Source organism: Mustelus asterias, unplaced genomic scaffold, assembly GCF_964213995.1.
Source record: "Mustelus asterias unplaced genomic scaffold, sMusAst1.hap1.1 HAP1_SCAFFOLD_2523, whole genome shotgun sequence".
Classification (NCBI taxonomy): domain Eukaryota; kingdom Metazoa; phylum Chordata; class Chondrichthyes; order Carcharhiniformes; family Triakidae; genus Mustelus; species Mustelus asterias.
The window spans coordinates 924-28,199 of NW_027592468.1; the positions used below are offsets into that span (position 1 = coordinate 924).

Consider the following 27,276-nt stretch of genomic DNA (forward strand, 5'->3'; position numbering starts at 1 on the left):
AGCGCGCGCGTGCGCTGCCGCCGCCGCCGTGGTGTCTGCTGGGATGCGCAAGAGGCTTTAAATAGCGGCGGCGGCGGCGAGCGCGCTACTGAAAGTGGCACCGAGCTGTGTGGCGGTAGGTGAGGCGGCTGGTTATGTTTTCCTCAAGGCCGCGGCTCGTGTTGTTAGGTATCTACCGTAAGAGTGAGCAGGACGCGGCACTCTCTTGGGGGTGGGGGGCTGTGAGTGTGTTTCTCCTTGCCTGGGCTGAGAGGCGGCTGCGACAGCCCCGGGCCGTGTCAGGGCCGGGCGGGTTTCCAGTTGCTGTCCTGCCGGCTGCTACTGTGGACTTTCTCGTCCGGATCATGCGGCTTGGATCGCTCAATCATCCTGTCGCAAGGGGGTTTGGGGGGCAACCTCGTGGCTTCGCCGCCATGCCTTGAGGGGGGAGGGATGAGCAAACACTCGGTTGCAGCAGGGTGTTGGTAACAGCAAGGAAGTTTCATTGAATTTTTCAGAGATGCAATGCATTCGGAATGATGCCTAATTAGGGGAACTACTTTTATTGACATAATTTGTGATTGCTATTCAGTAACCAACCCTCAGTTGGAGCAAGGACGCATGTGTATTTAATCCGCACTTCTTGGGGGTGGGTCACACTATTTTGCATCAAACTTGATCGTGTGTTTCATCCACTTGTATTCCGTTTTCGAAATTTAGTCGTCATAATTTTCTTGCAGAAGTACATTGAATGTACTTTCCTAAATGTACCTGTTCTGGCAAGTGTGGAGTCATCAAAGTCCCACTCTAATACCACATTCATTTTTAAGTTTTCTTTCTAACTGCACGTTAAAGTTTTGTCTTAATGGTTTGAGAAAACATTCGGCATCTTTCCACCAGCTTGGTGTAGTCTGTATACTTTGAATTCCAACTAATGTTGAAAAGTTGATCTGATAGCACTGATTTCTATTAGACTATTAATGTCCAGATGAGCAATTTATCTTTAATGTCAAGCTTATGTTCCTTGAATTTTGAAGAATGTGAAATGTACCAAGAAATTGAAAAGGGTTAATCTGAATTTGGTACAGATACCTGATGAAGCTCATACTTTGTGAAGTGGCCATTCACCTCGATTTGTTTTGTCTTGGGGAGCTATATGTAAGCTTAATGTTGTCCTGATCCAATGTCCACAATTGCACCTGCCAGTAATAATCAGGAGTGGAATTGTGATTGGTTGCTCATCGTAGTTAAGCCAATTGGAGGACCCGCAGTTACTAATCTGACTGGGTTCAGACTGGAAATCTGTTCCTGCGTTGCTGGGTCAAAATCTTGGTATTTCCTCAGCAACATCCCTGTGGGTGTACCTAAGTGACGAGGACTGCAACAGTTCAAGAACTTCACTAACCGCCATCTTCTTGAGGGCAGTTAAGGATGGACAAGAAGTATTGACTTTGTCAGTAAGAAGTCTCAACACCAGGTTAAAGTCCAATAGGTTTATTTGGTAGCAAAAGCCACTAGCTTTCGGAGCGCTGCTCCTTCATCAGGTGAGTGGGAGTTCTGTTCTCAAACAGGGCATATAAAGGCACAAACTCAATTTACAAAATAATGGTTGGATTGCGAGTCTTTACAGGTAATCAAGTCTTAAAGATACAGACAATGTGAGTGGAGAGAGGGTTAAGCATAGGTTAAAGAGATGTGTATTGTCTCCAGCCAGGATGGTTAGTGAGATTTTGCAAGCCCAGGCAAGTCATGGGGGTTACAGACAGTGTGACAGGAACCCAAGATCCTGGTTGAGGCCGTCCTCATGTGCGGAACTTGGCTATCAGTCTCTGCTCAGCGACTCTGCATTGTCGTGTGTCGTGAAGGCCGCCTTGGAGAACGCTTACCTGAAGATCAGAGGCCGAATGCCTGTGACTGCTGAAGTGTTCCCCAACAGGAAGAGAACACGCTTGCCTGGTGATTGTTGAGTGGTGTTCATTCATCCACGCCAACACCCTACCGCCAACTCCGTTCATTCATTCACGGAGTTGGGGGTAGGGTGTTAGCGTGGATTGGGGATTGGCTATCCGACAGGAAGCAGAGAGTCGGAATAAATGGGTGCTTTTCTGGGTGGCAGATGGTAACTAGTGGCGTGCCGCAGGGATCGGTACTGGGGCCTCAACTATTTATCATTTATGTAGACGATCTGGAGGAGGGGACTGAGTGTAGGGTAACAAAGTTTGCAGACGACACAAAGATAAGTGGAAAAGTGAATCATGTGGAGGGCGTAGAAGGTCTGCAGAGAGATTTGGACAGGCTGAGTGAGTGGGCGAGGATCTGGCAGATGGAGTATAACTTTAACAAATGCGAGGTTATTCACTTTGGAAGAAGTAATAGCAAATTGGATTATTATCTAAATGGAAAGAAATTACAACATGCTGCTGTGCAGAGGGACCTGGGGGACCTTGTGCATGAGACGCAAAAACCCAGTCTGCAGGTGCAACAGGTGATCAAGAAGGCAAATGGGATGTTGGCCTATATCGCAAGGGGGATAGAATATAAAAGCAGAGATGTCTTGCTGCATCTGTTCAGGGCATTGGTGAGGCCGCAGCTGGAATACTGTGTGCAGTATTGGTCCCCTTATTTGCGGAAGGATATATTGGCCTTGGAGGGAGTGCAGAGAAGGTTCACCAGGTTGATACCAGAGATGAGGGGTGTTGATTATGAGGAGAGACTGGGCAGATTGGGTTTGTATTCGTTGGAATTTAGAAGGCTGAGGGGGGATCTTATAGAGACCTATAAAATAATGAAGGGGCTGGATAGGGTAGAGATGGAGAGATTCTTTCCACTTAGAAAGGAAGCTCGAACTAGAGGGCACAGCCTCAAAATAAAGGGGGGTCAGTTTAGGACAGAGTTGAGGAGGAACGTCTTCTCTGAGGGTGGTGAATCTCTGGAATTCTCTGCCCACTGAAGTGGTGGAGGCTACCTCGTTGAATCTGTTTAAATCACGGATAGATGGATTCCTGATCGGTAAGGGAATTAGGGGTTATAGGGATCAGGCGGGTAAGTGGAACTGATCCACTTCAGATCAGCCATGATCTTATTGAATGGCGGGGCAGGCTCGAGGGGCTAGATGGCCTACTCCTGCTCCTATTTCTTATGTTCTTATCTGTTGTCGTAGCATCTGCATGGTCTCCCTGATTGTACCATGCCTCGGGACATCCTTTCCACCTGATACGCTGCAGGAAAGGATGTCCCGAGGCATGGTACAATCGGGGAGACCATGCAGACGCTACGACAACGGATGAATGAACACCGCTCAACAATCACCAGGCAAGCGTGTTCACTTCCTGTTGGGAACACTTCAGCAGTCACGGGCATTTGGCCTCTGATCTTCGGGTAAGAGTTCTCCAAGGCGGCCTTCACAACACATGACAGCGCAGAGTCGCTGAGCAGAGACTGATAGCCAAGTTCCGCACACATGAGGACGGCCTCAACCGGGATCTTGGGTTCATGTGACACTGTCTGTAACCCCCATGACTTGCCCGGGCTTGCAAAATCTCTCTAACTGTCCTGGCTGGAGACGATACACATCTCTTTAACCTGTGCTTAACCCTCTCTCCACTCATATTGTCTGTACCTTTAAGACTTGATTACCTGTAAAGACTCGCAATCCAACCATTATTTTGTAAATTGAGTTTGTGTCTTTATATGCCCTGTTTGTGAACAGAACTCCCACTCACCTGATGAAAGGGCAGCGCTCCGAAAGCTAGTGGCTTGTGCTACCAAATAAACCTATTGGACTTTAACCTGGTGTTGTGAGACTCACTGTGTTTACCCCAGTCCAATGCCGGCATCTCCACATCATGACTTTGTCAGTAACAGACATCCCAAGGATGAACTTAAAATGAAAGTTTGTTGTGTTTCTGTCAATTGTTGCATTTAAAAACTTGAGTCAGTGGTCCTCAATGCACCACTGTAGATTTTACTCTCCTGATATTGGGGAAAAAAGTTTGTCTTTGGAGTGCTATAGTTTCAATTAGGAACTTTGTTAGTCTAAGGCACAATAAACCTGTTTATCGACAAGTTTAATTTATGTGGTGGCTAGAATAATGTATTTATTTCCCCCTGTATAGGTTGCTACGATGGCAGAGAATGGAGTGGCTCAAGAAATAACTCCGCTGGAGAAGAAAATATGCGAACAGATTGAAGTATGTAATACATGTGGAACTGGGTTGATGTTTTGATAATGTGATGAGGAATTTTGAAAAAATTGGCACTCCCAACTCCATTTTGTGGAAGTAGTGGTGGTCTAAATTACCAGCAACTCTACATCAGAATTAAATCTTCCTGTGCTTAGCTTTGTGTTGCTTGGCAGAATAAATGGAACAAAATCAATACTCACTCTACCTTGCATGAGTAAAGTTTCCCTTCTGTTCTGCTCATTTCCCTCAACATCTGTAGCATCCTCTCTTAGACTGCATTGAAAATAAAGGCAGTTGGATGAATTTCTTCTGTTAGAAGTCAGACTCATTAAGGTATGCAGCACAGAAAAAAGCCCTTTGGCCCATGTCTGTGCTGGTCAAATACAAGCCACCTAACTATTCGAATCCCATTCTCCAGTACTTAGCCCATGGCCTTGTATTCCATGACATTGCACATCTAAATACTAATGAAGTCCAACAGATAGTGGTAGGTAGCATGCAGTTTTTTCGCTTAGCAAGTTGTAGTCAATTAACCCAGTAGGTGTAGGAAGGAGGAAAGGTAATAAACCTTGCTGTGTGGTGATCAGTGGAAGCTGCAAATGTGTTGCTATGCAACTGTTTTAAATATGGCACCCACTTCCAAAGCATTATTGACTTGCTGAAAGAATAAACATGTGGCAGACTTGTTTTACAAATGCTGCATGTTTTGTTCTTTGAATCCAACATTCTTTTGCAGAAGTATGAAACTTTTTTCAATCTTCAAGATTCCTGTTCTGCCTGTGGCTAAGGGTGTAGAATGGACAATTTTATTCGATGATTTTACAAATATCACTGCTTGTAGGAAACAGATGACTATTCCTATGACTATTGGAACTCACTGTGTATCTCGTTAATCTTGTACTGCTGCTGCTTGCTATTTTGTTATTGCTGCAACAAAGTTGGATTTGATTGCAAGCTGCAGGTTTGTTTCCAAAGTGGAGCTTTCATTGAACGTACTGTTCTGATTATTCTAGACAAGTGGATGCTTAGCTTGTGTAGGAATATTTGTAGGAATATTTGAAGTATAAAGGGCCCCTTGAGTCCACCTGGCCAGCCCCAGAATTCAGAAGTTCATGGATAAAGTAGAAAGGAGTCAAAGAAAGATTGCAACATTGAGGCAGGCCATCTGTCATGTCCGTGCTGGCTGTCTGCAAATGCAATCCACTTGTCCCATTCTGCCCTTTTCTGCGAACACTATAAATCCTTTTTTCATAATTATCCAATTCCCTTTTGAAAACCATGATTGAAACAACCTCCAATGCACTCTGCTTTAAAAGTTTTTATCATGTCACCTTAATTCTTTTACCAATTACTTTAAATCTGGTGTCCTCTAATTCTTGACTCCTGCCAGCTGGTACAGTTTCTGTCCAGCCGCAACATGACTTTGAACCCCTCTCAAATCTCCTCTTGACCTCTATTCTGTAAGATGGTCCTGTTTGATCATCTCGGTAACCAAAGTACCTCATCCCTGAAAATCTTATGTCCTTTCTGCACATTATTTAATGCCTTTACTACTTGCCTTTAGTGAAGTTGAACATATGATTTATAAAGGTTCACCATAACTTCCTTGCTTTTGTACTCTGCCTTTACATGTGTCCGGGATCCTGTGTTTCTTACTGCTTTCTCAGCCTGCCCTGTCACTTTTAAAAATTGGTGCACCTATGTCTCGAGATTTTTGATCTACATGCCCTTTGGCACTGTATCCTTTATATTGCCTCTCCTCATTCTTGTACTCAAAATCATACAACGCTGCATTTAATTTTTTGTCATGTATCCACCCATTCCATCAGTCTGTTCCATGAACTCTTGAAGTCTATCACTATCTTCACATTTCATCTGTAGATTTTAAAATTGTGCCCTGTACATTGGCTCATTAATGTAGATCAAAAAAGCATTGGTGCACTTCCAATCTAAGGAGCAACTGACCATTCACCACTGTGCCCCCTCATTTAGCCAACTTCATATCCATGAAATGACCTAGCAAGTTGCTCAGTTCAAGGGCATTTAAGGATGGGTAATAACCCAGTGACACCCACATCCCACGAATGAATTAAAAAAAATAAATCTGTAAACCTGTTTGTTGACTGACCTAAACAACAATTTGTTAAATTGGACTCCTTTCTGACAATTTCTTGACTGAAAAGTTATTTTGTTGTCTTTGTGCAGTATTACTTTGGTGATCACAATTTGCCACGTGATAAATTTCTCAAAGAACAGATCAAGTTGGATGATGGTTGGGTACCCCTGGAAACGATGATTAAATTCAATAGGTAAGGAAAATTGTTTTTGCTCAAGACAAATAATGACATAAAAATGGTGACATGAGTAGTCTGAGTTTTAAATGCCTTGCAGGTTAAATCGTCTGACAACAGATTTCACTGTAATAGTTGAAGGACTCAAGAAATCAAATAGTGGACTTCTGGAAATAAGTGAAGATAAAACCAAAATTCGTCGTTCCCCAAGCAAACCTCTTCCTGAATTTGAGGACTACAAAAACTCTGTGAAAGCTAGATCTGTGTATGTTGTAAGTATTCATGTCTTATGAAACTTCTAATTTTAGTATATTTTCTTTTCACGCACTTTGTCTAAGAACATAAGAAATAGGAGCAGGAGTAGGCCATCTAGCCCCTCGAGCCTGCCCCGCCATTCAATAAGATTATGGCTGATCTGAAATGGATCAGTTCCACTTACCTGCCTGATCCCTATAACCCCTAATTCCCTTACCGATCAGGAATCCATCTATCCGTGATTTAAACATATTCAACGAGGTAGCCTCCACCACTTCAGTGGGCAGAGAATTCCAGAGATTCACCACCCTATTTTGAGGCTGTGCCCTCTAGTTCGAGCTTCCTTTCTAAGTGGAAAGAATCTCTCCACTTCTACCCTATCCAGCCCCTTCATTATCTTATAGGTCTCTATAAGATCCCCCCTCAGCCTTCTAAATTCCAACGAGTACAAACCCAATCTGCTCAGTTACCAATGCTTCCAACCTAACTAAAGGCAGTTGCAATATTTTGAAGAAAGAGCTGGCTAAAGTGGTAGCAGGCATTAAGGAGATATTTCATAACACTCAGTAAAGATGCATTCTAGTGCTAAAGACAGGAGACAAATGCACCATTTGTGACTATCTAAGGAAGTAAAAGATAGATTGGTGATAGGTCAGAAAATTGGATATCATTTAAAAGAATGACTAAAAAAGTAAATGAGGAAAGAATTTTGTGTGACAAAACTAGCTAGAATGTTTAAAAACATTAAGGGTTTTTACAAGTATTTAGAATAGGGGAAAGAAAGTAACTAAAAGAAGTGAAAGCCTGGGTAATTAATAATGGGGAAATAAGGAAATGGCAGAAACATTGAACATGTTATTACTGTGGCAGACACTAACATCCAAGAAATGCTGATGAAACGGATGGAAAAACTTAATGCTAGAACTGAAGTCTGGCAAGTCGCCAGGAATATTGAAGTCTTTCAACGATGAAGGAACTGAATGTATGGTTGCTAAATTTGCTGGTGACAAAGATGGGTAGGAGAGTAAATTGTGAAGAGGGAGGACATGTTGACTGGTAGTGTCTCAGATGTGTTGACCCGTTAGAAAAAATCTCAATTACAAGGGAGGAAGTGTTAGGTTTTTTAGGAAACATCAAGACAGACGAATCCCCAGGGCCAGATAGCATCTATCCTAGACTCCTCAGGGGGGCAAGAGATGAAATTGCTGGGCCTCTAACAGAAATCTTTGTCTCTTCACTGGACACAAGTGAGGTCCCAGAGGATTGGAGGATAGCAAATGTGGTCCCGTCATTTAAGAAGGGTAGCAAGGATAACCCGGGTAATTATAGGCCAGTGAGCTTGACGTCAGTGGTCGAGAAATTGTTGAAGATTCTTAGAGATAGGATATATGCGCATTTAGAACTGAATAATCTCATTAGCGATGGACAGCATGGTTTTGTACGAGGGAGGTCATGCCTCACAAATTTGGTTGAGTTTTTTGAGGAGGTGACAAAAACGATTGATGAGGGAAGGGCCATGGATGTCGTCTATATGGATTTTAGTAAAGCGTTTGACAAGGTCCCTCATGGCAGGCTGGTGCAAAAGGTTAAATCTCACGGGATAAAAGGTGAGCTAGCTAGATGGGTGAAGAACTGGCTTAGCCATAGAAGACAGAGGGTAGCAGTGGAGGGGTCTTTCTCCGGTTGGAGTTCTGTGACTAGTGGTGTTCCGCAGGGCTCTGTACTGGGACCTCTGCTGTTTGTAATATATATAATATATATAAATGATTTGGAGGAAGATGTAGCTGGTGTGATCAGTAAGTTTCCGGACATCACAAAGATTGGTGGAGTTGCAGATAGTGATGAACATTGTCAGAGAATACAGCAGGATATAGATAGGCTGGAACATTGGGTGGAGAAATGGCAGATGGAATTTAATCCAGATAAATGCGAAGTGATGCATTTTGGTAGATCTAATGTAAGGGGGAGCTATACAATAAATGGCAGAACCATCAGGAGTATAGACACACAGGGACCTGGGTGTACAAGTCCACAGATCCTTAAAGGTGGCAGCACAGGTGAGAGGGTGGTGAAGAAGGCATATGGCATGCTTGCCTTTATTGGACGGGGCATAGAATATAAAAGTTGGCATATGATGTTGCAGCTGTATAGAATGTTGGTTAGGCCACATTTGGAATACTGCATCCAGTTCTGGTCACCACACTACCAGAAGGATGTGGAGGCTTTGGAGAGAGTATAGAAAAGGTTTACCAGGATGTTGCCTGGTATGGAGGGTCTTAGCTATGAGGAGAAATTGGGTAAACTGGGGTGGTTCTCCCTGGAAAGACTGAGGATGAGGGGCGACCTAATAGAGGTGTATAAAATTATGAAGGGCATAGATAGAGTGAACAGTGGGAAGCTTTTTCCCAGGTCGGAGGTGACGAACACAAGGGGTCACGGGTTCAAGGTGAGAGGGGCAAGGATCAACACAGATGTCAGGGGGACATATTTTACAGAGGGTGGTGGGGCCCTGGAATACACTGCCAAGCAAGGTGATTGAGGCGGACACGCTGGGATCATTTAAGACTTGTCTAGATAGCTACATGAACAGACTGGGAATAGAGGGATACAAACGGATGGTCCAGTTGGGCACATGAGCGGCGCAGGCTTGGAGGGCCTGTTCCTGTGCTGTATTGTTCTTCGTTCTTTGACATCGAATCTGCAAAGGGATATAATGAATGGGCAAAAATTTGGCAGATGGGGTGGCAGTGGTTAGCGCTCCTACCTCAGCGCCAGAAACCCTGGTTCAATTCGGGCCTCAGGCCACTGTCTGTGGAGTTTGCACATTACCCCCATGTCTGAGTTGGTTTCCTCAGGTGCTCCCACAGTCCATAAATGTGCAGTTAGATTGGTTAGCCATGCTAAATTGATCCTAGTGTCAGGGGATTAGCAGGGTAAATATGTGGGATTATGGGAAGAGGGCCTGTTGGGATTGTTGTCACTGCAGAGTTGATGGGCTGAATGGCCTCCTTCTGCACTGTAGGGATTCTATGGTATATAATGTGGGGAAAATGTGAACTTGTCCACTTTTGGCAAGAAAAATCGAAGTGCAGAATATTATTTAAAAGTAAAGAGCAGAATTGAGATACATGGGTATCTGGGTGGCCTAGTACATGAATTGCAAGGTATACAAAGTAATTAGGAAGGCAAATGGACTGTTTATTGCAAGAAAAATGAAATGCAAGTGATATTTTGCTGCATTGTATAGCTCATTAGTGAGACCACATCTGGAGTAGTGTACAGTTTGGTTTCACTTCAAAAAGGATATAATTGCATTAGAAGCAGTTCAGAAGATTCACTCGACTGATTCCTGAGGTGAAGGGGCTGACTTCTGAGAAAAGATTGACCAAGTTGGGTCCGAATCCATTGCAACTTAGAAGAATGAGAAGATAACCTCATTGAAATGTACAAGATCCTGGGGACTTGGACAGTGTAAATGCTGAGAGAATGTTTCCCTTGGAAATACTAGGGTTAGAGCACAGTTTAAAAATGAGTTTTCCCAACAGATTTTTTTGGAGGATTGTTTTGTGGCACAGTGGTTAGCACTGCTGCATCACAGCACCAGGGACCTGGGTTAGATTCTGGCCTTGGGTCACTGTACACATTTTCCCTGTCTGTGTGGGTTTCCTCATTGTTAACTTTTTGTAATTTGTACAATATAAAATTTCAGTGGCGGAGCCTTTGCTTGAAATAAGAAACTGAATTTGGATTTTTAAAAATTAATTTGCTTGCTTCATAGTTTCCCACTTCTGTCATCTATCTTAATGCTTCATCTTTGCACTGAACAGAAAGGCTTTCCCACAAGTGCCACACTTGATGAAATTAAGGGCTGGTTTGATGAAACTGGGCCTGTGGAAAACATACAGATGAGAAGGACATTGCAGAGACAATTTAAGGTCTGTATTTTTTTCCTTTATCTTCCCAAACCCCCACAATTTGCACTTGAAATACTGAATTGTTCCCTGTCTTTTCTGTTAACAGGGATCAGTATTTGTGGTCTTTGACAGTACAGATTCTGCCACAAAATTTGTAGAAATGCCGGGTCTGAAATACAAGGACAATGACATGATCGTGCTTTTCAAGTAAGTGTCAACTTTTGGTGTAGCATAGTCTTAGTATTTGTATGCTGATTTGGAAGGAAAGTCAACTTAGTTGAGAGCCTGATTGGAAAGCAGAAGTTGCCTTGATCTTGGTTTCTCAAAGACAAGTGCTTGATTTGGTGGTAAAGACTTGTATTTATTTGTAGTTTTAATATACAAATCAATATTTTAGCACAAAACAATTAAATCATCCCATGAAGTTCCTTTTTAAAGAAATATACTCGTGTTTAACCAGATCATTGGATGAATGTGTGGTTTGATTTTTGATCCCATTCTAGATATTTGTAGCTGATGCAAATTTATGATCTAAATCTGGATATTCACCATTATATAATTCAGTACAATTTTCTTGTCTGTTCTTCAGCAAGGTGTGCTCTCATTTAGTTTCCAAACAATTTTTTTTTTGTTGCCATGATCTATTTTCAGGTGAGTCAGTCTGGTTTTGTACAATGTTTGCCTCTTGGCCTTCATTTTGAGATTGGACAAGGAGACTTCTTTTGCTTTTCCAAACTGAGAATACTGAAGTTTCTCTTAACTAAAGATGAGTGGCAATGGAATGTACTGAAGTATTGTAATCTGCCTTCAAGAATTTGCAGATTTCAGAGTTGGCAAGTGCTTGGTAGTGTCAAATTTTCAGTTGAATGAGACATTGCGTGCTTTAATGCCTATGGTAAGGGTGCTCCATCAAATAAATATCGAAGTGTCCAATTTCTCAAATATCCATAGAAAAAGTTTGTATTTGCCTCTTCAAATAAATGTATTTTCAAGCTTGATCTGCTGATTGGTCGATGCTCAATGGGTCAGTGCACTTAATCAGTTCTTAAATTTATTTTTTCTCTCTAAGAGAAGCTTATTTTGTAAAGAAATCTGAAGAAAGGAAACAGCATAAAACAGCAAAAAACAAAAAAAAGTAAGTGATTACAAATTTGTGACAACTATAAAATCTTTATACTATCTCTTTTTTGGCAGGGGAAAGAAATGCAGATTGGAGAAGAAAGCAGTAGTGCATTCAATACTACCTTAAATTGTGGCAGAAATTGGCATAGTGATCAGCACTGCTGCCTCACAGCGCCAGGAACCCAGGTTCGATTCCCGGCTTGGGTCACTGTGTGGAATTTGCACGTTCTCCCCGTGTCTGTGGGGGTTTCCTCTGGGTGCTCCAGTTTCCTCCCACAGTCCAAAGGCGTGTGGGTTAGGTGGATTGGCCATGATAAATTGCCCCTTAGTGTTAGGGGGAGTAGCAGGATAAATACGTGGTGGCGACAGGGATGGGGGCTGGGTGGTACTGTGGTTGGTGCAGACTCAATGGGCTGAATGGCCTCCTGCACTATAGGGATTCCATGAAATGGTTGAGGCCAAGTTGCATTTACCACAGTGAAAGCTACATCTTGAGCTTGATTGTACTCAGTAGATGGAATGGGTGCTTTTATCCAGGAAACCTGAAGGACACTAAATGATGTGGCTGCTTGTATACTCAGTTTGCATACTGTCTAATGGGTATTGTCAATGTGAGTAATGTTAATCTAACTTTCTAACATGCATGAGTTTTTAATTTCAAAGAGACATTTGTTTGGAATTTGCTGTCTTCCCCCACTCCAATAAGTTAGGCCCAAGCATCCCTTGATGTCTTTTTTAAAAAAATGGTGATTTAGGCAAAGCTAGTTTATTGTTTGTGCTGTCATGAGAACATTTATCCACGTTGTAGCAAGCACCACCATTGACTTGATCTCTATTCCTCTTCTGTACTGTAGTGAGAAAGAACAGAAACATGTGGAGAATCTTGATGGGCCTGACGTAAGTTTTCTTTAGCAGATAAAAATTAATGAATACAAATGTATAAAAAGCTGATAAATTTAATAAAGAATTAGGTTATTTTCTCCATGGCTCAGCAAGTTTATACAATGACGACCAAAAACACACACACCAAGCTGATTTCAGATAGGATATTGATGGTGTTTATAATGGGCCTGGGTTTCTAAGGGGCTACTTGCTGTGGTTCCTACCCCTGATTCTTATCTCTGTCCAGTGAAGATTATATATAGTTTGGCTATAGTTCAGATAATAAGTCAAAGTTTATTATCCAGTCTTGTATTTACAAAATTAATCTTGAGCTGAGAAGAAAATGATCTAGGTGTTGTATAGGCTAATATGAAACAGTAGTTCTCCCATCACATTTCTCCAAATGGGGCAATTTTTAGTACGATCTGCAAAATAACACCACTATCCTCTGCTTCATACCATTCAGCCAACTTATTTTATATTCAGTCTTTGCTTTGAAGGTGGCTAGATGAGTACTTGTGTCTCGCTGCGTTTTAAATTGGCAAGTTGATTTAGAAGATCAGCTGCAGAGAACCTCCAGGAATTTGTACTTGAATTTCGCTATGCGGAGGTTGATTTTTAGATTGCTGTTTCCTACTCTATGAAATGAATTATGCTTTGCGAGTCAATTTTTGTTATTAAAAGAAAACCACCATTTACCCCAGGGTCTTGCTGGTGTCCTTTGAGGGCTGATTGTGACAATTCTTTCAATATTGCTAGCCATGGGATTGTCTGAATTATGATTTAAGACAAAAATCTCTTTCAATGGGTTCCATAATTTTATTATGTTCAAGCAGAGGGGGTACACCATTTCTGTCCCTCAGAGCTCTCTAATTTTCCTGCTTTTGCCATGTCTTTTAATGTTTGTCTTTTTAATTTTGCATTTTGATAGACAGGGGTTTGGCCTGTATCCATTAGAGTTTAGAATGAGGTGATCTTATTGAAACATGCAAGATAAGATGTTCTTGAATGAAATTGACACTGGATGCTGAAAGGATATTTTCCTCTTGTGGGAGAGACCAATACTAAAGACACCATTTTAAAAAGAAGGGGTCCCCCAATTAAGACGGAGATGAAGACAATTTATTTTGGAGCTGAGTCTGTGGCACACTTCCACGCAGAGCAGTAGAAGAAAGGTCATTAAATGTATAGAGGTAGATGAAAGTCTTGGCTTACAAGGGGGCTGAAGGGTAGGCAAGAAAGTGGATTGTGGCCTCCACTCCAATCAGCCATTATCTTATTAAATGGCTGAGCAGTTCCAAGGGGCTGAATGGCTTATTCATCCTGATTTGTAGTCCGTGTGATATTACATTTCCAATATTTTGCCCTTAACTTTTATCCAATGCTGAAATTAAATTTAATGCTTTGTTTCTGACTCTCGTTAGTTTACCTCATTTCATATTTTTAAAACTAACTGCTGTTAACTACATCTGATGTTAATATAGCCTGTTTTGATGTATTTAATTGAAAACACCATTATAAAATGTCCCATGGTGCTTCAGTAATTCTAAACAAAATTGGAGGAGATATTAGAACACCTACGCAGATGAATGCACAGTTGGCCATGGTGGTGCAAAAAACCTGAAGTGGGTAAGAGGCTGGATTTGGAGTGGAGGATGGGAGAAGCCATGGAGGAATTTGGAAACCAGGATAAATTTTTTAAAGTCAAAGCATTGGCATGATGGCTGAATGGAGTGTGGTGAACATGAGTTTAGATGAGGATGCTAGATGGGAGAACAACTATTGTTTTGGAGTAGTTGAGTCTAGAGGTAAAAGGCAGCAGCAGATGAGCTGAAGCAGGGTCAGAGATGGTGATTTTGGGGAGGTGGAAGACTACAGGGTCAGAAATGTTCATCTGGGTCAACATTTCTTATGAGGGAATAATTTGGTTCCATCTCTGGCAGAGGAGAGGGATGAGGTTGATAGTTAACTTTGGAGGACAATGTCGGAGGACATATCTGTTCATCCAGTACTGGATATGAGACGAGCAGCTTGACCAATTCAAGGCAGCAAGAGCTGTGTATGGTCTACCTGTAATCTCTTGCTGCCTCTATTGAACTTGGGTATGAAGTTCAGTGCATCACTCTTTAGTGCAAATCATCAATGCCACTTACTACTTGTAACCTGTTAACCCTGCCTTTAAATTGGCACCAGGAAATGTTGATACTTCCAATGTACTGGTGCTCAAATTGTTTGTCTGGAGAACAAGAGGTCTTGCTACTGATCCATGAAGCAGGTCATAGCTACATATTGCCAATTCAATCCAATCCCTTTATCCTTCCATTTATACTAAGTTCCATGGGTCTTGCTGTTTGCAATAAGTCTCTTCTACTTTTAGAAAGTCTAAATATATCATTGACTGCATTTTTTGTATATTGGCTCAGTAAATTCCCTTGTTAATTTTTAGTTGAGCATAATTTGCCCTTTACATGCCATGTTTATACACAGCTGTCCAAGTGTTACTTTTTTATTATAGTCTCACTAGAGCTAGGCTAGGCAGAAGTGAAATCGGGAAGCATTCTTCACAAAGGAAATCTGGAACTCTTCCTCAGACTTTGGATGGTAGGTCAATTAAAATTTAAGACTGAAATCGATGAGACCTTTGTTGGGTAAGGGTGTTGAGGGCCATGGATTTGAGGTGCAGATCAACTGTGATCCAAGATTGCCTGAACAGGATCAAGGGGCTGGACAGGTCCTATTGTCAGGAAGATAATTGACTTTTTCTTGAGCAAGGGTCACGGTTCCCTCAACTGTGCAGTATGCAGCCCAATAATCGGGTGTGTGTAGCACAGGGGACATCTCTTTAAGACGTATACATGGACTTCTTAAAGGGACCATAAAGTGCAACAAGCAGGCTGCACACAGCAAACAAATTGGGGAAGATTGACAAAGATGTAACATTAGTCATCCTGCTAACTTTGTGCGATGCCCCTCTCTTAGAATGGAGTGACTGAGACTTGCAAGTGGATCTCAGCATTAGAAGTTACCAAATTTTATCTTCTGCACTGAGGTCTTGAATAGCATTCTAGAAGTGAAGTGGAAGGCATGGGATATCTTAAACTACTTTTATTTTTCTTTTAAAGAAATCCTTCAAAGAAAAAACTGGATGCTTGCTGAAGTTCGCTGGTGACCTTGCGGATCAGACATGCAGGGAGGATATTCATGAAATTTTCTCCATTCACGGTGAAATACAATGGATAGATTTTATAAGGGGTGCTAAAGAGGTGAATATTACTGTTAGAAGATTAAGTTGATTCTGTTTTTTAAAACTTTTCTACTGTAAGGATTCATTGTGTGATTTGTAGGGAAGCATCCTTTTTAAAACAAATGCAAAGGAAACGCTTGAGAAGGCAGAAGCAGCCCATGGAGGAAAATTGCAATTGAGAGACAAAGATGTGACCTGGGAACTGGTGGATGGTGAAGAGGAAAAAGCAATTTTGAAGAAAATAATAGAAGACCAGCAGGAGTCTCTGAACAAACGAAAGGGCAAAGGTAAAGCTTTATTTATAGTGATGACACTTGTTTGACATGTTCATTTTCTGAATCTTTTTCAAAAATACTAATGTCTTGTTTACTTGCAGCTCGAAGAGGTAGAGTTAGAGGAAGAGGTGGTAAGGGAAGTTGGGGACAACAAAGGGTGCATTTCCAAGGCAAGAAAACAACATTTGAAAGTGACGATGAAGATGGTGGTCAGGAAATGGAGGAAACTAAAGAAATGAGTAAGTGGAAATTGTCAGTGGATACTAAACCAGGAATTGAAAATATTTCACTGGGTGGTCTAAACCAGTTACATAATTTCTGAATTCATTTCATGGGATGTCACTAGCGAGACCAGCATTTGTTGCCTATACTTAGCTGTCCTTGAAAGATGGTTGTGAGCTGTGTTCTTGAACCACTGAAGTCCATCTGGTGTGGGTTCATCTACAGTGCTGTTAGGGAGTTCCAGGATTTTGACTTGGTGACAGTGAAGATATGGGATTATAGTTCCAAGTTGCGGGTGTGTGGCTTGGAGGGTAATTTGCAGGGTATGATATTCCCTTTTGCCTGCTGTTTTCATCATGCTAGGTGATAAGTTGAGAGTTTGGAAGGTGCTGCTCTAGTTGTTGCAGTGCATCTTATATATGGTATGTAACACTAACGTTGTGCTGGTAGTGGAAGAAGTGAACATTTAAGGTATTGGATGGGGTGCCAATCAAGTGAGCTATTTTGTCCTGGATGTTAACCTTAAATGTTGTTGCTATATTCATCCAGGCATATACTCGACTTGTGCTTTGTACATGGTGGGCAGGCTTTGGGGAGTCAGGAGGTGAGTTACTTCCTGCAGAAATCCAGCCTGAGACCTCTTGTAGCCACAACATTCATGACTAATAAAAACAGAAAATACTGGCAACACTCAGCAGGTCTGGCAGCATTTATGAAGAGAAATACCATTAACAATTTGGGTCAGGGCCTTCCTTCACATGACTGATCCAGTTTAAAGTTCTGGATGGTGGGGTAACCACTATTGGCAATTCCATTCAAAGCTATGGAGATTGTTAAGATTCTCCCTTGTTGGAGATGGTCATTGTTCAGCACTTGTATGACATGGATATCACTTGTCACTTATCAACCTAGAGTAATGAATTGTCACTTATCAACCTAGAGTAATCACTTGTCACTTATCAACCTAGAGTAATGAATTGATAGGTGATAGTCAGCATGGTTTTGTGGCAGGTAGGTCGTGCCTTACTAACCTTATTGAGTTTTTTGAGAAAGTGACCAAGGAGTTGGATGGGGGCAAGGCAGTGGACGTGGTATATATGGATTTTAGTAAGGCGTTTGATAAGGTTCACCATGGTAGGCTTCTGCAGAAAATGCAGATGTATGGGATTGGGGGTGATCTAGGAAATTGGATCAGGAATTGGCTAGCGGATAGGAAACAGAGGGTGGTGGTTGATAGTAAATATTCATCATGGAGTGCGGTTACAAGTGGTGTACCTCAGGGATCTGTTTTGGGGCCACTGCTGTTTGTAATATTTATTAATGATCTGGATGAGGGTATAGTTGGGTGGATTAGCAAATTTGCTGATGACACCAAAGTCGGTGGTGTGGTAGACAGTGAGGAAGGGTGTCGTAGTTTGCAGGAAGACTTAGACAGGTTGCAAAGTTGGGCCGAGAGGTGGCGGATGGAGTTTAATGCGGAGAAGTGTGAGGTAATTCACTTTGGTAGGAATAACAGATGTGTTGAGTATAGGGCTAACGGGAGGACTTTGAATAGTGTGGAGGAGCAGAGGGATCTAGGTGTATGTGTGCATAGATCCCTGAAAGTTGGGAATCAAGTAGATAAGGTTGTTAAGAAGGCATATGGTGTCTTGGCGTTTATTGGTAGGGGGATTGAATTTAGGAGTCGTAGCGTTATGTTGCAACTGTACACAACTCTGGTGCGGCCGCACTTGGAGTACTGTGTGCAGTTCTGGTCCCCACATTACAGGAAGGATGTGGAGGCTTTGGAGAGGGTGCAGAGGAGGTTTACCAGGATGTTGCCTGGTATGGAGGGGAGATCCTATGAGGAGAGGCTGAGGGATTTGGGATTGTTTTCGCTGGAAAGGCGGCGGCTAAGAGGGGATCTTATTGAAACATATAAGATGATTAAAGGTTTAGATAGGGTGGATAGTGATAGCCTTTTTCCTCTGATGGAGAAATCCAGCACGAGGGGGCATGGCTTTAAATTGAGGGGGGGTAGTTATAGAACCGATGTCAGGGGTAGGTTCTTTACCCAGAGGGTGGTGAGGGATTGGAATGCCCTGCCAGCATCAGTAGTAAATGCGCCTAGTTTGGGGGCGTTTAAGAGATCCGTAGATAGGTTCATGGACGAAAAGAAATTGGTTTAGGTTGGAGGGTCACAGTTTTTTTTTAACTGGTCGGTGCAACATCGTGGGCCGAAGGGCCTGTTCTGCGCTGTAATGTTCTATGTTCTAGACTTCAATGTTGTCCATGTCTTCCTGCATATAGACAGACTGCTTCAGTATCTTGAGTTGTGAATGGCACTGAACACTCTGCAATCATCAATGAACATCCCTACTTCTGGCATGATGGAAGGAAGGTCATTCTTGAACATGATTAGGCATAGGAAGCACTCCTGAAGAAATCTTGGAGCTGACTGGCCTTCACGAACCATCTTCCTTTGTTAGATAATTTCAGTCAGTGGAGAGCTTTCCCTGATTTCCATTCACTTCAGTTTTTCTAAAGCAATTTATGCTGCCTTGGTAGCAACAGTACTTGAATCTTGTCTCTCCTCCCGTAATTTGGCTCTTACCTCAGGCTGTTCGTGTTTACATCAAGGCTGTGATGAGGTATGGAGCTGAGTGGGTCTGGCAGAACCCAAACTGAGCAGGTTATTGGTGAGTAAAAGCCACCTGATAGAACCTACTTTGATCACTTTGCTGATTAAGGGCAGTAATTGGTAGAAGGAATTGTCTAGCCTTTTCTGATGTGGAGATGCTGGCGTTGGACTGGGGTAAACACAGTAAGAAGTTTAACAACACCAGGTTAAAGTCCAACAGGACTTGTGTGGCTTTTGCTACCAAATAAACCTGTTGGACTTTAACCTGGTGTTGTTAAACTTCTTACTAGCCTTTTCTGGACAGGATGCATCTGGGTAATTTGTCCCATGGTGTCAGTAGATACCAATGTTATAGCTATATTGGAACAGCTTGACTGGGCACAGTTAACTCGAGCAATTCAGTTGGAGTCCATGGGCCATCAGCTGCTTCATGTGAAGTGAAGCAAATTGATTGAAGACAACATCTGTGACACTGGAGACCTCCGGAAGCAGCAACCGAGATGCAAATTGGATCATTTACCTTCTATTTCTGACTGAAGAGTTGCAAATGATTCCGACTTATTTGCATTGATGTACTGGGTTTTGCCAAGTGGAACCACTCTTCAGTCTAGTCCAGACTGAATGTGGCAGGGCTATGATCTGATGGTTGTGAGATTGTTTTGTTCTATCATATTGCTTCTATTTAGCATGCATGTAGTCCTGTGATACAGCTTCAAGTTGCATCTCATTTTTGGGGTACGCTTGGTGTCACTTGTGTGCTATCTTGCACTCTTGCCTTGAGAGTAATGGTAGTGAGGTATATTCTGGACTGCAAGTTTACAAATTGTGGACTAGTTCTGCTGCTGTTCCACAAATGTTTTGGATGTCAGCTACATCTGTTCTGAATTTATTTCAGTGGTAGTGATGTAGAACAAAAGTTGCCCTCTGAAGACAGGACTTTAACTATCACAGTCCCTGTGGAAACAATCTATGATCATGGACAGATGCATCTGCAACAGGTAGATTGCTCTTGTCCTTCAGGGCTCTTGTCTGCAGTGATGCTACATAACTATTGCTGTGATTGACATTATACCATGCTAGTGTGCAGTTCATTTCCTGTCTTGGATAACGTGTATCTTCCAAGTGGTGTTCAACATGGTGTACTTATTCACCCAGAGGGATAGATAATCTGCAGGAGTTTTCCCTTACCCATGAGATGCTATAAGAGTTTGTGGATCCAGAGTCAACATTTAGACTTGGGGCCACTTCCAGTTGTATAGCATTGACAGCACTGCTGCTGGAACAGGATGTACCCAGTGAAGGTGTTTAGGACATTAGCTGCAAGGTGTGATTTGGAAGTGTAATTGTCAGGCTGTCACTTTGAGAGCTGTCCCCCAGACTAGTCAATGTTAGTAAGATGACTTTGCAGAGTTGACTGAGCAGGTTGTACCTGTTTCTGGTGTTTATGCCCATGTTGGGTTTCATTCAAATTTTCTGTTGTACTTTTGATGCAAGTGAGGTAGTTTGGGCCATTTCAGTAGGCATCATCGGAAGGATGTGATTGCAGTGGAGGGGGTGCAGAGATTTACCAGGATGCTGCCTAGGATGGAATATTTAAGTTATGAAGAGAGGTTGGATAGCCTTGTGTTGTTTTCATTGGAGCAGAGAAGATGAGGGGCGACCTGATCAAGATGTACAAGATTGAGAGACATGGACAGTGAATAAGAAGCAGCTATTCCCCTCAGTTGAAGGGTCAGTCTGAGGGGCGGGAGGTTTTTGGGGGTGAGAAAAAACTATTTTACCCAGAGGGTGGTGACTGTATGGAATGTGTGCCTGGGAGGGTGGTGGAGGCAGGTTGTCTCAACATCCTTTTAAAAAGTATCTGGATGAGCACTTGGCACATTCAAGGCTATGGGATTAGGTGGGAGTTCAGGTGTTTCTAATGTGTTGGTGTGGACTTGATGGGCCGAAGGGCTTCTTTGATTCTATGATTTGAGTCAACCACATTGTAGACCAAATAAATATGGCATATTTCATTCCCTAAAGGACATAACAAACCAGATGTTTTTTGACAATTTGGTATTATCATGGTCACTAACTGACTAGCTTTTTATTACAAATGTCTCAATTGAATTTAAATTTCAACTGCTGATATGGCATTAATTTGGGCCTCTGCATTACTGGCCCAGTAATATTACCTCAATGCTACTCTTGCTACATTTTGTGCAAGTGAATGATTTCAGTTGGTTGTAGAATCGGTGCATTCTATCTGGACAATTTATGCATTTGAGCAACTCCAATATTATCTGATTTGATGTGCTTACTAGTGTTACCAGGGTTATTGTGAAATTTGGCAATCAACTGCCCCATAACCTGCTCATTTGTTTGAGATCCTTTAAATTTGCTGTGGACAAATCTCCACTTGCCATCTCCCTCTGTGTATTTAGAGAAAGGGCCGGAAGGCTCAACTGCTTATTAGATATAAAAGGACCTGCCTGAAGCCTTGTCTCAGTGGAGCTGCACATTTTTCTTGATTTTAATGAACACCCATTTCATTGGTCTGTTTCCTTTCAATCTAAATGTTCAACATCTGGTGAGAACATTTCTTTAAATGGGCTAAATACTTTTGCATCTGAAATAATTCCAGTTATATTCCAATTTTGATGTAACAGACATTGGATTCCATCCTAACTACTTAGTTCTACACTGAATATGCTCTAGGCTTGGGAATGAGTGAATTCTGTTTCCATTAGAATGAACCTGAATATAGAGAGATATGGGTGGGATTGAAGGGAGATTTTGGCTGGGTGTATTGCTAGAGATTCATTTCCTGTTAGAGATCCTACTCATTTTGGATACTTGTACTGAAAGTTTTGTTTTCAAATATTTTAACCACCTTGTTTGATCTGATGTAGCTGCTACAAGTCCAAAGAAGCGAACCCTTGAAGAACCTGAATCTGTAGGTGAACCTGTAGCAAAACAGCTGAAAACGGAACCTGTAGATGAGGCTGCACCAAAACAACTGAAAACCGAGCCTGTAGATGAGCCTGCATCAAAACAGCTGAAAACAGAACCTGTAGATGAGCCTGCATCAAAACAACTGAAAACAGAACCTGTAGATGAGTCTGCACCAAAACTGAAAACTGAGCCTGTAGATGAGCCTGCACCAAAACAACTGAAAACAGAACCTGTAGATGAGCCTGCATCAAAACAACTGAAAACAGAACCTGTAGATGAGCCTGCATCAAAACAACTGAAAACAGAACCTGTAGATGAGCCTGCACCAAAACAACTGAAAACAGAAGGTCAATCTGGTGATCAGTAGGATTCAATTTGTGGCTTGCAAACAGAACAATGTCCACATGGCCTGACCCAAGGAGTTTTAACTACATTTAATTTTGATCTCTGCATTTCTTCTGTTGAATATCTTCCAGAGGGATGGAATTTATTTGAACGAAAACCGTATGAAGTCCACTTCAATGTCAATCTAGAATTTAAAGAAAAGTATTAACTATATATTTGGAGATGCCTTAAATGCATGCTTGTCTAAAGTTTATGTAGATGATTTTTAAAGCATTTTACCTCTGTTAAACTTTGATTTGTTACATTATTTGAAGTTTCCTTGCAGAATACACAAGACTGCTATACTGTACCTTGGATGTTTGACATTAATTTTAGTCTTCAATACCATGTCACTGTAAATAGCCTGCAAATTCATGAATAAAACATCACTTTGAACTATAAAGATTTGATATTGATCTTGTTTTAGTAAGTTAGGTTGCAGGTGATGTATGTAATTGGACCAGACACAGATTAGCTAGAATTTTAATATTTCATGAAGCAAAACAGCTCTGATCAAAGTCCTTAACCTGTGTCTGCATCTTTTGACATTAACCACACCATCCAGCTGGGTGGGACCGCTCTTGTATGGTTACACTCTTATCTAGTAGTCAGAATAGCTTGCAATGGCTTCTCTTTCTGCTCCCCCATTGTATCTCTGGTGTGCCCCAAGGATCTGTCCTTGGCACCTTTCTACTTAACTGCTATGACCAAAAGCACAGCATTAGTTTTAGCCTGTATGTTGATGACACCCAGCTCTACCTTGCCACTGCCTCTTGATTACTACACTGTTGCTAAATGATCAGACTGCTTGTGTAACATCACTAAGTGAGCAGAAATTGTCTAAAAATTGAAGTCATTATTCTCTCCTCTATCTTCAACTACTGACTCCATCCTTATTCTCTGGTGATGCCATTCTAAGATTATGGCAATCTATTACTGCCACATTTGACCCAAAGATGAGCTTCAGACTTATTTGCACAATCATTAAGGCCATCTATTTTCAACTCTGTTGCCTGACTTCAGACCTGTCTCAGATGTGTTGCTGAAACACTTATTCATACCTTTATTCCTCTGGACTCAACTGTTCCAAACCACTTCTGGCTGGTCTCCCATTCTATCCTCTAAACTTGGTCACCCAAAATAATGCTTTCCATGTTTTAACTTGTAGCAACTCCTATCATTCCACGCTATGACCTACATTGACTTCCCATCATGCAACTACTTGATCTTAAAACACTTATCCTTGTTTTCAAATTCTCCCTTAAATCTCCACCAGTCCTACAACTCCCAATATCTGCACTCTATTTCTGGACTGTTATTCATTCTCAGTTATAATTACTGCACCATTGATTGTCCTAACTACCTCCATTCCAAGTTCTGGAATTCCACTCTACCTTGCTTTCCTCATTTAAGACACCTTATCTTTTTGGTCATCTGACTTAATCTCCTTATGTGGTTTGTTGTCATACTTTGTTTTATCATGCTCCTGTGAAAGACATTTAAGGTGCTATGTAAATACAAGTGCACTTAGAAAGTGGGTTACCACAAGCAGTTGATGCAGGGATTAGATTAATTCACTGGAAATGAGTGAAATTTTTAAGGCAGGAAATCTTGAATTTCTCAGTGAATCACCTGGAGTGGTGTCAAGTGTGACAGACTAGATTGAAATGACTCAAAACTAATATGAAGATGCTGGAAATCAAAGATTTCAGCAGTTTTTTTGACTTTCTCGTGAAGTAAAATTGTCAGCACAGAAGCTGAGGAACTTGGCAGTCTCCATGTGCTTGCTTCACAAACTCAGGCTCTAACTTTATACTGAAAGTATTTCCTTACTCATTGCAATCAGGAACAGCTAATTAGCATGTACATAGAAATGTGAACTAACTTACCGATTTCCTCTTATGGAATTTGTATGATGCTGGTAAGTCATATTTCAGCTCTGTTTCAAAATAAAAGTTTAAACTTAGAAATCTATATTCTTGGTGCTGGACCTCTAGGTGATTCTTCCCCCTCCTTTTATCCTTCCATGGGTTGTAGGCATTGCTGGCATGGCCATTTGTTGCTGATCACTAATTGGAGTGGCTTGCTGTTAGCCACATTGCTGTGGGTCTTGGGCAGGTGTCTCCAAGGCCCTCACCCTTGCCCACAATGCATTTACAAATGGCCCATCACATATTCAGTGTAGGTAGCCATTCAACGAAACACCCCAGAAGGAACGTTTTTTAAATGTTCAGTCTGTGTGGCAATTGCAGGTTGGTTTCTCCATGCTGACACTGCCAGTCAGTAATCAATGTAGGGTGAAACCAACCTGTGATTAGACTGGCAGCACCATCAGTTGCCAGGCAAGTTTTTAATCTTTTGTTTCTGGCTGGGGAGCTCAGTAAGTTAAATGGGAGCAGATGGGTCAGAGCTGACAGCGTAGGGGTCCCTTTTCTTCCTTCCTCTACTTCCTGCTTTTGCAATCCCGATGAAAAGCTTATAATCTCAAAACATTAAATCTGTTTCTCTCACCACAGTTGCTGCCTGAGTTTCCAGCATTTTCTATTATTTGAAATGTATTCGGGTAGACTTACAAAACTGCTCTCTAGTCTTTGTACTAATAAACAAAGATTGACACTGGTCAATTCTCAGTTTTGATCCTTTTGTAAAACATACAAAACAGTAAAAAGGAAGCCGAGGAACAGACTGGCTTTAAATCAGCATGTTATTTACTGACCTTGCAAGCAATCTAAAATGAAATTTTACTTTGCCAAACTAGTATCTCTTACCAGCAATTACTTCCATTTTTATCTTCCATTCTTCAGCCTTCTTCTGAATATGCTACAAGAGAGATGAAGTTTTAGAGTACACATAAAACCAAGCATTCTCCTTTTGGTATAAAAATTTTGTTAGCATTTACTATTGGGTTTATATTTATGTATTTTCCTTCAGCTGACATTTTTTCCACCTGAAAGATGGGGTGGCACGGTAGCACAGTGGTTAGCACTGCTGCTTCACAGCACCAGGGACCTGGGTTCGATTCCCGGCTTGGATCACTGTCTGTGTGGAGTTTGCACATTCTCCTCGTGTCTGCGTGGGTTTCCTCCCACAGTCCAAAGATGTGTGGGTTAGGTTGATTGGCCATGCTAAAATTGCCCCTTAGAGTCCTGGGATGTGTAGGTTTGAGGGATTAGTGGGTAAATATGTGGGGGTAGGGCCTGGGTGGGATTGAGGTCGGTGCAGACTCGATGGGCCGAATGGCCTCTTTCTGCACTGTAGGGTTTCTATGATTCTATGATTTCTATGAAGATGTTGACTGGGTTTAAGTGGCCATTATTGGAGGTTGGCGTGGCTATTGAAACAGCTGAATGTTGGCCATTACAAATGAGCCCTATCCTGCCTGCATTTGATTTATTATTGTCACTTATTAACAGTGAAGAGTATTGTTTCTTGTGTGCTATACAGACAAAACATACTGCTCATAGGAGGAGGAAAGGAGAGAGTGCAGAATGTAGTGTTAGTCATAGCTAGGGTGTAGAGAAAGATCAACTTAATGCAAGGTAAGTCCATTCAAGTGTCTGACAGCAGCAGAGAAGAAACTGTTCTTGAGTCAGTTGGTACGTGACCTCAGACTTTTGTATCATTTTCCCAAAGGCAGGTGGAAGAGAGAATGTCCAGGGTGCGTGGGGTCCTTAATTATACTGGCTGCTTTGCTGAGGCAGTGGGAAGTGTATCAGAGTCGATGGATGGGAGGCTGGTTTGCATGATGGATTGTCATTGGATGATCATGTGGACTCTTATAAAAGTACCAGATAGCTTAAATGGAAATTCTTCCCCATGTACAATGCTTACGAGAACAGGAGAAAGTTCTCTGTTACAGATTAAACACAGTGTAACATAAGGCTGCTTTGATGTAGTTCATGGCTAAATGCACCATCTATTATGCCAATTTTTTTTTTTATAAAGGCAAGATTCAAATTTACACAGTTCTGTGTCAGCTGGGAAATGGTGACTGGCTTCTCTGGACAGGAAGGTTCATGTCTGCTAATTGAGTTAGAGTGTATGGATTTAGTTACAGGAAGAATGGTTGGATGAACTGGGGTTATAAAAATTGAAAGAGAATGTATTTAGGCAAGTGAAGTTTTAAATCACACTTTAGAGCACTCATAGTTCCATCGTCCAAAACAAATACCGGAACTGAGTGAATAAGCTTGAAGGATGGACAGGTTGGCTTCAAGTTTGTTTATTCGTGTCACAAGTATGCTTAACTTGGCAATGAAGTTGCTGTGAAAATCCCCTAACTGCCACACTCAGGCGCCTGTTCGGGTATACTGAGGGAGAATTTAGCATAGCCAACCTAACCGGCACATCTTTGGATTGTGGGAGGAAACCTACACAGACATGAGAACAGGCAAACTCCACACAGTGACCCAAGCTGAGAATCGAACCGGGTCCCTGGCACTGAGGCAGCAGTGCTAACCATTGTGCTACTGTGCTGAAAGGTTGAGGGATGACCTGATAAGAGATTTGGATGACAAATGTTTGATGCACAGAAAATGTTTCCATCTTATGGAGTCCAGGTCATAAATATAAGGCTGTTAGTATAACAGAAACTTTTTTATCCAAAGAGTGATAAGAATGTGAAACACCTGACTAGCAGTAATTAAGCAAAATAGCGTAGGTGCATTTAAGCGGAAGCTAGTTAGGTACATGGAGAAAGGACCAGGGATATATCGATAAGGTTAGTTGAAATAGGGTGGGAGGGGGCTCCTGTGGAACATAAATGCCAACAGGCACAGGGTGGAATGAATGGTCTGTTTCTTTCTGTGCTACATACTTGAGACTATTGAATTAGCATGCCAAAGTCTCCCCATAAACCTCAATGTTTCTCTGGCAATTAACACAGGAGGTAAATGAAGCCAAATTGAGATTATTGGTCCTATTCAGTTTTATATTGAAGTGGAGATGAACATTAGAGCAGCAGATAG

General features: G+C 41.8%; 2 protein-coding genes across 9 annotated transcripts in view; one reads left to right on the forward strand and one right to left on the reverse strand.

Moving 5' to 3' along the window:
- ssb (small RNA binding exonuclease protection factor La) lies at positions 1 to 24,247 on the forward strand. Of its 6 annotated transcripts, none has more exons than XM_078207616.1 (12): positions 1 to 115; positions 4,095 to 4,169; positions 6,369 to 6,472; positions 6,555 to 6,726; positions 10,537 to 10,644; positions 10,730 to 10,830; positions 11,693 to 11,758; positions 12,600 to 12,642; positions 15,750 to 15,890; positions 15,972 to 16,158; positions 16,248 to 16,385; positions 21,883 to 24,247. In XM_078207616.1, exons 2-12 carry the CDS (start codon positions 4,104 to 4,106, stop codon positions 22,290 to 22,292), a joined length of 1,536 nt encoding a protein of 511 aa, XP_078063742.1. In that variant the 5' UTR covers positions 1 to 115; positions 4,095 to 4,103; the 3' UTR covers positions 22,293 to 24,247. The 6 variants fall into 6 exon arrangements, with proteins under 6 accessions (XP_078063742.1, XP_078063746.1, XP_078063744.1 ...); XM_078207618.1 differs by having other exon boundaries at positions 41 to 119; positions 21,883 to 22,709; XM_078207619.1 differs by having other exon boundaries at positions 86 to 177; positions 21,883 to 22,709.
- The window catches only part of mettl5 (methyltransferase 5, N6-adenosine), a 10,118-nt gene continuing 5,182 nt past the window's right edge, over positions 22,341 to 27,276 (reverse strand). The window contains exons 5-7 of one of the 3 annotated variants that reach the window (XM_078207622.1): positions 25,078 to 25,129; positions 24,199 to 24,248; positions 22,341 to 22,454 (exon numbers count right to left, since the gene is read on the reverse strand). In XM_078207622.1, coding sequence (XP_078063748.1) covers positions 22,413 to 22,454; positions 24,199 to 24,248; positions 25,078 to 25,129 — 144 coding nt within the window. In that variant the 3' untranslated portion in view covers positions 22,341 to 22,412. The remainder of the gene's footprint in view (positions 22,455 to 24,198; positions 24,249 to 25,077; positions 25,130 to 27,276) is intronic. The other 2 variants (XM_078207624.1, XM_078207623.1) reach the window with 2 other exon arrangements.

What these genes read in the sequence shown, in the direction of transcription:
- ssb (XM_078207616.1), top strand. Translation starts at nt 4,104, where the DNA reads ATGGCAGAGAATGGAGTGGCTCAAGAAATAACTCCGCTGGAGAAGAAA. An exon ending in ACGATGATTAAATTCAATAG is followed by an intron (nt 6,473 to 6,554) that starts GTAAGGAAAATT and finishes AATGCCTTGCAG; the next exon opens with GTTAAATCGTCTGACAACAG. An exon ending in GAACAAACGAAAGGGCAAAG is followed by an intron (nt 16,159 to 16,247) that starts GTAAAGCTTTAT and finishes GTTTACTTGCAG; the next exon opens with CTCGAAGAGGTAGAGTTAGA.